At 39.2% G+C, this 15,703-nt stretch overlaps 1 protein-coding gene across 1 annotated transcript in view; it reads left to right on the top strand.

The window, feature by feature from the left end:
- Window positions 1-15,703, top strand: part of PRDM6 (PR/SET domain 6) — a 103,824-nt gene that overhangs the window by 68,620 nt on the left and 19,501 nt on the right. Inside the window, exons 4-5 of the mRNA XM_063128600.1 lie at window positions 6,361-6,485; window positions 10,933-11,275. Of these exons, the coding sequence (XP_062984670.1) occupies window positions 6,361-6,485; window positions 10,933-11,275 (468 nt within the window). The remainder of the gene's footprint in view (window positions 1-6,360; window positions 6,486-10,932; window positions 11,276-15,703) is intronic.

The following is a 15,703-nucleotide window of genomic DNA, read 5'->3' as shown; positions in this document are numbered from 1 at the left end:
TTCTTTAAAACCATCCATAAGAACAACTCCTTGCTAATGGATAACTTAGGGCCAAAACAGACATTATTTTAAATGTGTGTCTTCTTTTCATTTTTACTCTAGGGTAGGCTCGGGGGCCCTGATTTGGATCTTAAAAGCCCTCTGAGCCTGGGTCCCAATCCAGATTGGAGACCCTGCACATACACTAAAGTAAAAAAGAAGGATGTAGCAGATAGACACACATTTAAAGTAATACTAGTTTCAGTTTATTTATTTCAGTCACGGACCAGAACAGATAAAGTAATACCTGTTTGGGCTCTTAAAGCCCCACGTTGCATATTCATGCTTCTACTTGGATTCCCAAAATGAATATAGAGAAGTGACTAGAAAATTACATGTGTGTATTGTGAAGCACAATCCTGAGACAGATGTGTGGGTCAGCAAACTCTCATCACACCACATTATCCAGATATTACAACAAACTATGTCTTTTGCCGTTTCCCAGCCTCTTCACTGCACACATTCCAAGAACACAAGTACGGGAAAGTAACATGGTTCAAAGTCCCTGAGAAGTTAATAAATAGGGTTTTTTTGTTTTGTTTTTGGCAGACATAGGTTTTCCCATCACAGTGCTGTGGACTTGAGAGAAGTCACACCTGCTAAACATGTCCCTTCTGTGCAGCTATTATAGGCACAGTAGCACCCTTCACAGCAAACCTTGGCAGCCATACATGGGGAACAAGGACATTGCTTTCCATAATACAGTGCCCTCTGTTTCCATCTTTCAAATGTTAGTGGCATTTCGGCTTCAAAATACTGGAGACCAGTTTTCTTCACATGCAGTAGGAGAAAGCAGTTCTTTTGTGGGGACAACAGACAGCACTCCAGATGCCCCTTCCGATAAGCCTTGGCCTACAAAGAAGACCAGGGTCTATAGTTCATTCAGGAGTAAGGCAAAAATGAGAAGTTGAGCCTGGATGTATGACTGTGGTGACTATGAGCTCATATTTGCAATCAAAGCAAAAGCCTAGTATATTTGCTGCATAAATATATGGGCTCTCAATAATAAACAAATATTTCCCTCTTAAAATAAAAAGTAACTGTTTGACTAGTGTGACCATATGGAAAGTTGGATGGGGCTCCTGTATCTTTAACAGCTGTATTGAAAAGGGAATTTCAGCAGGTGTCATTTGTATGCATGCAGCACCTGGTGAAATTCCCTCTTTATCACAACAGTTAAAGCTGCAGGAGCTATACTAGAGTGACCAGGTACAAAAGAGGGCAGGGCTTCTGCAGCTTTAACTGTTGTGGTGAAGATGGAATTTCATGCATACAAATGATACCTACAGAAATTCCTTTTCTGTACAGCTGTTAAAGATCCAGGAGCCCTGTCCTCCTTTCCATATGGTCACCATATGTTTGGCACTACTAGACATTAGAGCAATATGAAGGTTTGGCCAGTTTGGCAACTGCTGTATTAGCTAGGGGTGTGTGCTTCCTCCCCCGCAAATAATAACGATAGCAATGAGCTTTAATCTTGTTTATATTAATTAAAATAATTTTCACAGATGAAAAAGAGGAAAAATGTAGTTTTTGCATGAGGCACCCAGTTTCATAACAAGACAAATGGTCAAATTGTATTTTTTTCTGGCTAAGCATCAAAATAGACAAAGGGCGCAAAAAAAAAGGGTTGATTTGTGTAAAACTGAAACACCAACATTTTTTTTATGTAAAAGAAAAGTCAACTGCAATTGCGCTGAATGTCAATTTAATGAGTATGTTGAATGCCCCCCCCCACCAGGAGAGGCTTGGTTGGTGGGAATGCAAGGCAGGGACTTCTCTGAGTGGAATTCTCTGCCTAGCGAGGCGAGATTGGGACAATCTTCGTTCACTTTTATGTGAATGGTCAAGATGATTTTATTCCATTCAGCTTTTAATGGTTTTTAATTTCTGAAATCTGAAAGAACCCTTTGGCCATGTATTTTCTGATGTACTGAGACGATCATGGTCATATATATAGATTATGCATATTTCAGTGTTGCCCTCATGCTGAGCCCTATGTGCACTTGGAGTTCCTGCATATGTGAGCTGATTCATAACATAAACAAATGTGGTGCTACTGCTTACCCAAAGTGATGCATGTGTGGAGCTGCACCTTCCACTGAGGGGACAGTAGGATAGGTCTTGTCGACAAGGGGTGTACTTGTGTGCATAGAAGCACTGTGCCCCCAGCCAATCACTGGATAAGGGTGTGCATATTTGCATACATACAGATGAAAGTCTCAAGCAAAAGGTGGCCATGAGAAAGTCATTAAATGTCTGTCAATATTAAGTGGATTTCACTCTGTTGCTAAGAATTCCCTCTGTTGATCTGTTTTCGATTACTTCAGATCTTTTTAAAATGAACTACAAAAATACTTTAAAAGAAAACTGGCATCTATCACCAGGGACTACATCCAAGTGTAAGAAAATAGAAAAGTTGGACACTGAAAAGCCATCTAATTTTTATTGTACATGGACGTCCCCTTCACTGAAAGTCAGCTGGTTTAAATTCATTGTGTTATGATTTGTAATATCTAAATGGAATTTTCTTCAAAGCGCTTTTGATTGATTGACCCTCAGCTGAACGTTTTGTTTTTATTTTGAAGCTGACAATAATGTTTGTTGGCATGTGTTCTGCTTCAACTGCGTTGGGACGCCACGAAGCTATCTTTATGAGTCATCCAACCACAATACTAAATACATGTCAGCAAAGGAAATATTATCCGAAGGAGGAAAAATCCCTTTGATGTACTTCAGCATGCAGAGATTTCTGCAAGTTTTGGAAGCTCTGTACGCTTGTAAGGAATGGTGTATGCTTACACTTTCTTCTTCTTCTTTTTTTGGCCTACTCCAAGCCTCAGAGACCACCCATTGCTCGAAAACAGTTCAGCTCTTTCAGCAGCAAAGTGTGTCATTGGGTTTTAGCACATTCATTTGCTGGGCTGCTGTGTTTATGTTAGGTGAAGCCAAACAGAGAGATGAAAAGTTACAAGGGTGAAGTACAAAGTAGACTCGTGTCCCCCCCACCACCAAAAAAAAGTCAGGAGATGCGGGTGATTTATAGCACTGCCCTGATTTTGATTTTTATGTAATGGTGGAAAGAATTAATAAAATGTACAGCTTGGGTGGAAATAGATGGAGGGGTGGAGAGAAAGGGCAGGAAAGAGACGGAGGCAGGAGTTTTTGTCAGATATTCATAGAAGGTTGGGAAAAAGCATTCTGCTTAGCTAGCAGTGCCCTCCTGAGACAGGGTGGCAGTAAGCGAGGAAAATAACAAGATAAATGAAATTTTTGCAGCTGCTCGTAAAATATTGAGAATCTGCACTTTTTTATTGATCTTTATGATCCTGTTGCCAAGAGCCACTTTGCGGTGACAAAATATGTTGACAAGTGCATATCTCACTGCCATGAAAAATGTGGCTAAGGATTCTCCTTATGTCGGCAGTGTTATACAAGAAACAAATTGCACCACTACAGCCAATTCTTTACAAAGAGGCTACATTTAAGGCCTACCAACCCTGCACACTTTTATCTCAAACTTCAGGCTAATATTTGTAGCAATTCTTCACTGCAGAAACCAGTGGAGATTCAACTTTTTAAAAAGTCTATTTATGTCTATACTTCACACGTGGGAGTGTAAAAAATGGCCATTTCCTCATACTGTGGCTGTATCATTCTGGTGTGTAATATTTCATCCAGAATGGAATGCTCATCTTATATTTATTGAATTGCTATCTATCTCATATAAGGATGTTTTACTTTACTGTAACAGGCTTAAGCGACAAGCCACTATGCCATGATAACATTTTTTATTTTGCCTCCTCAACGCCTGGTCTAACACTGGATGTACCTGTGTGTGAGTTTCATATTATAGTTACTGATATATATGCTCCTGTCTAAGCAAATTTTGAATCTCAGTTCCATGATGAAATGTTAAATAAATAAATATGAACGAATAGGTAAATGGATTGCTAGACAGGTAATGCTTACTAGAACCCTGTATTAGTGACAACCTTTGGGTCCTGAGGTCACAAGGGCTACAATGCTGTGCAGATCTACCTGGGAATAAGTCCCATTGAAATCAGCAGGGCTCCTTTCTGAATAAATATGGATAAGGATTGTGGCAGTGTTGGTATAGCTGTGTCTGTTATTGTTTAACAAAGGTGTGCCAGAAGCAATCTGATAGTTTTCTTTGTTGAGATATTATTGGATATGGTCTTTAGGTTTTCTCAATATTATTGACTTTTATGAACCCATAGGTTCATGTGGTCCTCCAAACGTTTTGGCCTACAATTACCATCATCCCCTACCATTAGCCATGCTGGCTAGAACTGATGGAAGTTTTAAGCCGAAATATCTGTAGGTTACAAGTTACCAGCTCTGTTGTAGGTGTATATAACATTGCTTATCTCTGTGTTCTCTATTGAGGAGTGTGTGTGGCATATTTATTAATTAAATTTTTATACAAACTTTCAATCCATAAAGGCCGATAAGACAAACCTAACAATTTTGCCATAATGAAAGATGAATGATCGACAGAAATATAATGGAAGGAAGATTATGATGATGATGATGATGATGATGATGATGATAGGAAAATAATGAAGGATGAGGTCCTGTGTACATTTACAGAGAAAAAAGGTCTAATTGAACTTGGGATTTACTTTAAAGTAAACATTCATAGATTTGATTGTCATTATCTAGATCCTATAGAAATGTAAATTTACATACAGCAGAGATTAGCTAAAGCTTTGGGAAGTGTATTGATATTTTAGGTTAAAAGCAATAATAAAGAAATGCCAAGTTATCAGTAAGATTACAATTCGAATGTTACCTAAAATTAAAACTAAAAAATTGAAGTTTTTTTCCTTTTATATCTAAATAATTACTTTATTTTTGGAGACAAACCAATGGTCTATCTAGCTCAGTATTGTCTATGCTGATTAGTAGATTATCCCAAAGATAAAATTAAACAGAAGAATCTCTGGCTACCTTAAGAAGCCTCTGCAAAACCATTTCTAGGCAACCTGATTCTGGGTCAGTGTTAGGATTTCAGACAAGGGCTTTTCCCAGTCTTATGTAGAGCTATGGGGGATAGCACCTGGGCACCTTTACATGCAAATTCTGTGCTCTAACGCTGGGCTACAGCCCTTCCCTATTACGGTGTGACAATAAAACTGAATCAGTCCTTTATCAGTTTCCTGTATGTCTGACAATTGGGCAGAGCAAAACCAAATGGGGCCAAGGAGAAATTGAGTGGCAGGTCTTTTGATACAAAGGTGGGGGGGCTGCTTCACTGGGCTTTTCAGCCTGGCAGCTTTTAAATTCTCTGTGCAATTAGCTTTATTGGCAGAGTTGATCAGCCTGTTTTGGAGGAACAGAGGGGCTTTTGATCCAGTGGAAACAAAGCCAGATCATCTCCACCTCCAGATCACCCTGTTTTGGGACCATACGGTGGCTACTGCCAGCAGAAACACTGCCCATGGCAGCTTCCATCTGCCAAGTTCTTGACAGATGGAGTCGGGGCGTCTGCAGCGGCAGAGATTTCCCCCGCTGATGGAGGGCCACCTCCACCATATCCCAACCCTCTTCATCAAGCATGGCTGGCTGGAGAGCGCTGGGAGTTTTAGGTCTTTTTTCGGTCTAAACATGCATAGGATTGTGCCCTAAAACTGTTCAATTTTTTTTCATTTTGGCATAATGTCCTCTGTGTGTGTGTGTGTAGATAAAACACTGTAGGGCTTGAAAAATATTTCAAATTTATGGAAATATTTTTTAAAATATATTGAGAACATTTAAAAGGATGTCATGCCAAAATTATATACTTACTATTAAACATCTTTCAATGTGTTTAGAATTTAGATTATTTTCTTTGTTATTCTGTTTTATGGGGCACTATTTAGAATTCATTTATTGACTCATTTATTTTATTTTTATATATATAGTTTCTTCTAAAAACAATAACAAAGCTGCTTAAAGCAACATACAATAAAAATACATAAAAACACCAAGAATACGCATTCCACTGGGGTTCAAAAATGTCGTTCCTCATAGCTACCTTCCAGTGTGATTTTTCTCCCATGATCTTCTCATATTGTTTTTTTATTACAGTTATTTGAAGACAGGCTGTTCTGCCTTTTCTCTCCTCCCCTTAGGGCAAACCGGTTCTAACTTAAGTAACTCTAAGAAGGCATTTGGGTGTAGGGAGGGGCCAGGTCAGCTAGAAACACGGAGATCTGGATGGAGAGATGTCTTCTCTCACTTGTGCTGATGAGATGGATGTGCCGTAAGAATTATGTCCCAAGCATTCATTCATGCTTTCTTTTTTGTTATGACCAGGTCAAATATATTCTACCGAGCTTGCATGGATATTCCCAGGGGCACAGAGTTGTTGGTGTGGTATAATGACAGCTACACATCTTTCTTTGGAATCCCTTTACAGTGCATTGCGCAGGATGAGAATTGTAAGTGCCTTATTTCATCTACAAAAGTACATACCATAAATTCTTGTCTCACATTTAGTATTACAATTAATTCCTTGTCCTTCTTAAAATATATACAAATTAAAATATGTAAACATTTAATTTGCATTCAGTTAATGTGGATTTTCTGATTCGAAGTACAGTTTTAAGACACTAAGAAAAAATGTTGCTTGGTAGCTGGAGAACTGTACTGAACATTGAATCTAGCAGTGTAATATTATGAGAGGTGAAAATTAGGTTGTTATTCACAAACAAATAGCAAGGTTTAAAAATGGCAAATTTGAAAAGTAGGCTATAAACTGGAATAAAAATAAACACAAACATAAATAATATGACTGCCAAAAAGTTTATATTTTTAATTTTTAATGAACAGACAGGATATAGTCTTTCTTCCCATAGTAGCCATACTTTATGGAGAATCCACATAAGCACATTGGGGATCATGAGTAATCACAGTTTTTCCAAACCTATTTTGAAATTTCATATCAGCACAAGGTATGAAATTTATATCTTGGTCCAAGGCCATCATAAAGGCTTTTATGCTTATTACAGAATGGCATACAAACTATCAAAATACAGCATTAAAGAATACTGCCTTTCTACTATCTTTAATCTAGAATGATCACTGACAATATTGCCAAACGCTACCATTTGGTTCACAGGGACAATGTTTCTTTATTTGCATATTTAATCTGAATGTGGGGGTGGCATATGAACTGTTCAAAAGTGCAGGGCTCTGATCCAAATATATGCATGTGTAACAGCTTAGGGTGACCATATGAAAAGGAGGACAGAGCTCCTGTATCTTTAACAGTTGAATAGAAAAGGGAATTTCAGCAGGAGCTATACTAGAGTGACCAGATACAAAAATGGGCAGGGCTCTTGCAGCTTTAACTGTTGTGACGAAGGGTGCATTTCACCAGGTGCTGCATATGCATACAAATGACACTTGATGAAATTCCCTTTTCAATTCAACTGTTAAAGATACGAGAGCCCTGTCCTCCTTTTCATATGGGCACCCTACAACAGCTGGATGTATGCACTCAAAGCCCTTGTGTGATGGCCAATCCCAGCTGTTGGATCAGACTTCTGCAGAGTTATGACCCCCAGCTGGATTGGGGCAACTGAGTGGAAAAATACACACATTACTCTGCCCAGCTTTTTGGTGAAACTTTTGACACAGCCTCCTAGTTCTCATGTCCTGCTGTAACTCAACCTGTAACTAAGCCTAAGCATGCAAAACTGAAACAATCCATATTGCTTTTCTGTTGATCCTGTTTACCCTGGCTCTACTTCCCTCCTCTTCCTCTGTTGTTTCCCTTTTCTGAATTTCCAAGGCAGCTCTCCTCTTATTCTCTGTAAAGTGCCGTGCGTAACAAAGATGCCTTATAAATAAATAAACAAATTAACAGCTTCGACAACAATTGTGTATGTGTGTATTCAGCACACACCATGATATTTTCAGACTCTTCCGCAGTGATGTTGGAAGGGCACGTCATAGATAGATCTATATGCAGATAGAATGGATTGCCGCATATGTTCTAGCTGAGAGGGCACAGAACATAAAGTGTGAGATGAACATTGATATTATTTGTTACAGGATATACAGCTGATTTTATGATTTATGATATAAGTTAATTAAAAACAACAAGAACAGCGAACAGCTGTAAACAGAGTAGCCATCTGTGACTTAAGAAATCAGCTACAATTATTCCCATATTCTCTGTAATTTATTTAATTAATTGTTCAAATCTGAAAGCAATGGATGTTTATTCAGAAGTAAGTGCCACTGAGTTCAATGGGTAAGACTGTGTATAGGATTGCAGCCTTATTTGTGAATGTCCCATTGGATTTAATAGGAGTAGATTGCATAAGATTGTGCTATAAGGCTGCAATCCTATACCCACTTACCTGGGAGTAAACCCCGTTAAACTCAAGTGGGATTTATTTTTGAGAAGACATGCAGAGGATTGCACTGCCAGTAAAGTAACATTTTTGTTTGAATATGTCTGTATAGGAAAATATATTTTATACCATCTTTTTATGGCCATATAAATTTCTAAAGGGAGAAATAATGGGGAAATGTAGGTGTAAATTGTTTCTCTTAAAGGGACTTATGTTGAACTAATCTTAGGGCAAAATCAGGTGGGATGTTATTCACACAATTTTTAATTGCACGCATGTTTATTTATAATTGCACGTGTGTATGTGGAACGTGAGCTGGGTTGGGACTGTAGCAGAGGGGAGGGACTTTAACAATTTGCTTGCACAATGGTTCCAGTCCAGATCCCATCCACAGCATCTGCTATTTGGATTGGAAGGGAAACTCCCATGATATCAGTAGCAGATTCCCACCCATGAAAATAGGAGCTGTGGGGGGGGGGGAATCCAGATTCAGCCCACAGTGAGGGCAAATGGTTAAAGCAACCCCTCCTTCCCATAGTGCCCCCTCTGTGGCTGCTCTTTACTTTTCAGTTATTATTTTTTGAACAATTAGCAATTGACTGAGCAATGTCACAGCTAGATGGGCTCTTAATTAAGTACATATACTGAATAAACTCGGTTGGATCGAAAAGAGCTTCTTGCATAAGCTGAAGGCACTTCCAACCATGCAAGTAGGGGGGGTGTCCCCAGTTTCCACCAATTTTCCCTTTCCCTACTTTTACTTATGGGGAGATGCTTCAAGGCAGAGGTGTCCTAGTGCTACCAATCACAAGAGGTTGTGTATCTCTTCTGTCTTTTCTTCCTTAATGGATTTTTCTGTGGAAAGAAAAAGTTAGAAGAATCAGTGGGAAAGGATGGGAAGGTTACAAATGGAAGATGACATGTGGACCTCTCATAAAATTCCATGAACGAGGCTGGGTGTTTATAAAAGCCTTGCTTGGAAGCACCCTGGATCTCAATTTGCCACAGACTGTCTGTCCCTGGATAGTTTCCTATAACCACCATGTTTGAGGGAGGCTGAAAAGACTTCTACAATCCTAAGCAATTTTCTCCTTAGCAGCATCTCCGAGCATGAGCAGCTCCACAGTCTTAAGGATTTAAGTATATATGCTTTAAAGCATCTTACACTCCAGTCCTAAACATACTTACATGTTTAGCTTCACTGATGTTAGTGATGCTTACTTTGATACGTACATGCTCAGATTTCATAGATAAAGTCAGCCAGTATTTCGTAGGGCATGTGGAGTGTTCAGTTAAGAGTGTCTATAACCTAAACCAGAATTGTATTTTCAACTCATCATGGATGAAGGACTACAAGATATAGATTGCCTGCCTTTCTACATCCCCACCCACCTCCTGCTCAATAAAATCCAGACAGATAGAGATGTGAGATTTATGTGTATGACAGCTGTGACTTTGTGAGAAACTTGCTTCTATTTAAGTCATAGAGGTCTACATTGCATAGCCTAAAACAATGAGGAATAGAAAGGGTACACTTTCTATTCCTCACAAGCATGATTACAAAATTGTGTCTGTTGTCTACAACAAAAAGTTGTGTAATTATGGCAGATACAATATGATCACACTATCATAGAATCATAGAATCATAGAATAGCAGAGTTGGAAGGGGCCTACAAGGCCATCGAGTCTAACCCCCTATCTCAATAGTGAACTAACTTGAGAGCCAGCTAACTTATTTTGGTGTCATTCTCCAGGTTTTCCAAATTTACAAGCATTTTCACAAGTGTCTCATGACAAACACTGCTAACTGAGGTCTGGTCTAAACATGCAGTCTAAACCTGAAGTGGTAGGGTGGACTGCACCACTTAGGCCTAATCTACACCAAGCAGGATATTGCACTATGAAAGCGGAGCCACACTACTGCTTTATAGCAGTATTGAAGTGCACTGACAACTGTTGGGGCCCATTGACACATACCATATATGGTTTTCATACCACAATATCCTGCTTGGTGTGGCTCCTGCCTTTTATATACTGCTTTCATAGTGCAATATCCTGCTTGGTGTAGATTAGGCCTAAGTTTCAAGTGGGAAGTTCGATTTTGATTGATTCATGCAAACAGAAAGCCATGACATTAGAGATAAATGTTCTAGCTCACTTCCTGTTGTACTATTTTTTCATTCCTAGGGAGTTTATTACATAAGGGAGCATTAAAAATGGGATCTCCAACTGCTCTTTGAATGCATAGAACTCTCATTCCCACCTCATGCTGCTGCATGTTTAGATCAAGCCTGAGTTCATTGAGATAGTCCATTTCATTTGCACCATTAGTATTAAACTCTTGTTCTGTCCAGTAAATGGAAAGCAGACTCTCTCTCTCTCTCTCTCTCTCTCTCTCTCTCTCTCTCTCTCTCTCTCTCTCTGTGTGTGTGTGTGTGTGTAAATTATTAACACAAATAATTTTTAATATCTCTGAAAACTTTTTTATGATGCTAAGAAAAATATGTTTCCCTTCTTTTTCTAGTGAATGTTCCTTCAACTGTAATGGAAGCCATGTCAAGACAAGACACCCTCCAGCCATTTAACAAAAGTAGCAAGCTACCTTCTCCCACTCCACAGCGGTCCATAGTATTTCCTCAGACTCCATGTAACAGGAATTTCTCTCTTCTGGATAAATCAGGCTCTATCGAATCGGGATTTAACCAGATCAGTGTAAAAAACCAGCGAGTCCTTGCAAGTCCGACATCAACAAGCCAATTAAATTCTGAGTTCAGTGACTGGCATCTTTGGAAATGTGGGCAATGCTTTAAGACTTTCACCCAACGGATCCTCTTACAGATGCATGTTTGTACACAAAACCCTGACAGGTAAAACATGGGCACACTTATTTCTGAATCTGCTGATAGTGAGTGCCGTTGCTTTCTGCTTTTTATCAGGCTGTTACCCCCTTTCACTACCAGAGCATTACGAGAGGAACCTGTGCAAAGCAATTCATCTGCTGCTGTATGAAACATACAGATAATGGTCATAGATTGGCTTTATTATTTGTAAAAAAAAAAGGGTATCTAAACAAACAGATAAGAGAAAATGGCTCAGAATATAATCTTAGTTTTGTTCATCTGTTAGAAAGAGGAACAAAACAGAAGGAAAATATAGGGATATCACAGATAGAAAGAAGAGGTCAAGATAATTAAAAGTCATTCTATCTTTGAAAGATAATATAACTTGCTGCTCAGCAGCTGTCATAGTCATTTCAGGGTTCACCTATAGTGTGCAATGTGTATGAACTTAATTAAGTACTAAGAGGTAATGAATTGGAATTTTTTGCTTAGTACTATTTTTCTTCAGAGCATGCAAAGCCATAAATCGTGCAAAGCTGTCAAAAGGAAATACCTTCTCCACCACTGATGTGGAGGAAAACAGATGCCACTTATTCAATAAACTAATATCCACACAGAAGAAAAATGTTGACTAGATACCTCAGAGTCAAAGTTGGTTTGAAAGTTTGTCAATACAGAATTTTATGGCCATGAACTGAGGATGAAATTTAGCTGAACAAGTGAATTAAAATTTCAGGTACTCTGACCAGTGCCCCTGTAGAGATAATGGAACTATTATTTATGAATCAAATCTGGTTTATTTGACAATCTTGATAGCTGGCAGCACAAAAGACGAAAATCAGATTAATCCAATAAAAAGACTGCTTCGGTTTTTGTCTTTCCTTTAACAGCAAAGAGATGCTTTAACATAACAACAGACTCTCTTGGAATAATCATTTGGGGTACAATCCACCAAGTACTGCTGCTATACTACCTTAGTAGTGAAAGTGAGCATTAATGGGGTGAACTGGGCTTCTGGGAAACATTATGGAGTTTCACCAAACGTTTAATCCTTGTTCACTGCTAAACTCAGAGCCCTAATATAGCACTCTGGCTGGGTTCACACAACATGCTAATTCATACTCAATGGTTGAGTGTGGGTTGTTGTTGAACCATGGTTAGCGTGTTGTCTGAACCCAAGACATTTTCTTCAGAGTGGCTTATTAACCAACCTGAGCAACTTAAAAACAAACCATGGGTTCTTAAGGTGGCTTGTTTGAGAAGAATAAGCCATGCTGCATGGTTAACAAGACACCCTGCAAAAAACGTCCTGGGTTCAACAAACAACCCACAGTTCAACAAACAATCCACACTCAACTTCTAAGTGTGAGTTGGCACGTTGTGTGAACCCAGAAATGGTAATTGTGGCAAAACATGTAACCCACTTGCATCACTCCACAATCTCAATTTATTTCAGTTAGTCTTCTGGGTTTGCAGAGCAGCAGTGATTAGTTGATTGTAATCTCTAAATGCAGGGGCAGTATCCAGTGGGGTACTTATGTCCCCACTAATTCCCTCCCATCAGTGGTGGGTCCCACCAGTTCTGTTGCACAAGCATGATCATCGCTCACACAAGGAAGATTTAGCGCTTCCTAGAGGAAGCCTCTGGAAGGAGGAAGGTTGGCGGACCTCTCTTATATGACTTCCGGAAGTGCTAAATCTCCTTTGCGTAAGCCGTGTATGCTGCTTGCAAAAAGGAGTCTGTGAAGGCATAAGCACCCTGTTGGATACTGCCTTAGGACTCTGTGGGAACTTTTTTTAAAAAAAACACAACTTAAACATTTTAGTGATCATATTGATTCTGAAAAGAAATATGAAAGTTGGACAGTCTTTATTGCATTCCAATGAACACACAGACCTCTTGCAAATTCTCCCCATTCACTTCAATGGAGATAGTAGTTCTGCATTCACCACAGGATGTGTGTTTGGAGCTGATTGCTGCACAAGCAAAAAAAAAAAGCCCACTCTAAAACCAAAGCCTTTCCAGGGTGAGGGGAGCACCATGTGTGCATCGTATCTCCCCAGTGCCTGCAAGAAATCAAATTAATGGGTTAGGGCAAAATGCATGCAGCCAATGTATTAAAAGATGCAAAATACTGAAAGACACCTAAAAGAATCCACAGTGAAATTTTAAAAGATGGAAGATTTTAAAAGATGAAAGAATATATTATGGCTTTCAGAATCTATAGTTCAGTGTTGGTATTGATAAAATCTTACTATTAGGTAACAGGTTCAGTTGTTGTTTACTACTTCCTTATATATACTGTTTTATAGTGCATCCTGCATTTTCATGAGAAATACCGGTAATAGCATTGTCACCAATAAAATGCAAGTTCCCAGAGTTCTCTAAACATTGGGTTAGGTCCAGAGTTAAGGCACAATCCTATGTTTGTTTAGATGGAAAAAAGTCCTGCAATTCCCAGCACTCTCCAGCCAACCATGCTGGCTGGGGAATGTTGGGAGTTGTAGGACTTTTTCCTTCTAAATAGGCATAGTATTGTGCCCTTAGTCATACTTAAGAGTAGACGTATTGACTAACTTAAATCTCATTGATTTTAGTAGGGCTACTCTAAACCCAGCTAAGTCTGAATCCAACCCATTACATGGGATCTTAACCACAGGAGGCCTACCAATGCTGTGCATCTCTCATGGACCTACATTGAAGCAACAATAAATGAAAATGTGAGAGTGAGATATTTGGCTTAATCTTCTGACTAAATCTGAATTACAAGTATTTGCTTATATTTTAAATCATGCTAACCAAGCTGTCCACTCTTGACATTGGACTGACTGATTATGACAGTGGGTATAACCTGGAGTGACAGGCATGCAGAAGATTTCACATAATCTTCTATGAAGGAACCGTTTTTGTGTGTACCTGGAGATTACACAAGTATTGGAGTGAAGAATATGGAAAGTCCTAAAGACGCATAACTCTCTGCATTAGCTGCAACCTAGCCCAGTCATTTAGATCCTATTTCTAATTGTCCACCCCTAATCTATTTGCTATTTGGGGGCATTGCTGGTGCTCTAGATAAGTTAGAACTTAAATGAAAATTTAAAGTTCTTCCATCTCTCCCCAGCCCAAATAAAACAAATAGCTCATAGGTACATGGGGTAATCTGGGTGAAGGTGATCCCTCATCAGAATTCTCACACTGCATTTTTCAGGCTCCTAACATACATTACCTGCAAGCAGAGCTTCCCCTGCCACATTTCTTTTGACCTAACAGATGATTATGTCATATGACTATGTTATATGTTTGGGGAGGTTGTGCCTGCACTCAATTCAAACGTCTCCCTCATTCAGTAGATCAACACTGAAAGCTTTATTTTTAGGCAGCACTGTTACAGTGCTGCCCTCTGTTAGTCTGAGAGGTGCATGCTAGAAGTAGCAATGCCAAAATTCAGACAGGGCGCTGCCTGCTTCTCCACCACTGGATCAACATTCTGATAGTTGATCCATCAAGCTAGCACCATCACAGTGTTCTTGGCAGAAACTTATCCTTCACATGCTTTGCCTGAGCTTAACCAATGACCATTTGCTTAAGCAAAGTGGTAGAGCACATCCGTTGCATGCAAAAGTTCATAGGTTCAATCCTTGACATCTCAAGGTAGGTCTGGGAAAGAATCCTGTCTAAAAATCTGGAGAGCTGCTGCTAGTGTACATAGTACTGTGCTAGATGAACCAACGTCCAATAGTATTAGTTTGGATCCAGATTTAGTCATACTTAAAGTAGACCTATTGAATTCAATGGGATGGAAGTCATGGCTAACTTAAATCTATTGATTTCAATAGGTCTATTCTATGTATGACTAAGGAACCAACCCTAAGTATGTGTACTGGGTTAGGCTAAGGAGCATTTGGACACAAGACCTAGATTTCTTCTCTTCCTCCTTGCCACATTACCATTGCGCCTTGTGATTTTGGGAAGAGGGACAACTAGAATGCAACTAAGTGGCATTGTTCTTCTACATAGAAAGAAGGAGCATAGAAGGTGCGTTTGTCCAAATCTTGCTTGAAAAACTATAAACTCTTAGCCAACTCCCTTCCCATTTTGTGATATTTAATGGTGTCTATGAACGTACTTGCCCCATTTCATAACTGTACACTCTGTTGTGGACATTTTCAGTTGGATTAGTTGAGAGCACATAAACTAAGCATCTTTTCTAGATTCCTAGGAAGATCTTCGGTGTTTTTAATGTGAAATCTCTTACAATGAAGCCTTGGAATTGGAGCCAGATTTGGGGGGAATCTGGCAGTTTTCCCTCTAAGCTGGATCTTAAGGCGTAGGTCAACACCTGGACAAAAATCCACATGAATGCAGGAATAATGTACGCTGATAATGTCATCTCAGGGGCATTACGAAGCCACAGGAGAGATGGCTACTGTTAACACTATTATTACAAAGGAGTG

The sequence above is a fragment of the Elgaria multicarinata genome, chromosome 6, assembly GCF_023053635.1.
Source record: "Elgaria multicarinata webbii isolate HBS135686 ecotype San Diego chromosome 6, rElgMul1.1.pri, whole genome shotgun sequence".
NCBI classification, from domain to species: Eukaryota; Metazoa; Chordata; class Lepidosauria; order Squamata; family Anguidae; genus Elgaria; species Elgaria multicarinata.
This window is presented reverse-complemented; position numbering and strand designations above follow the sequence as displayed.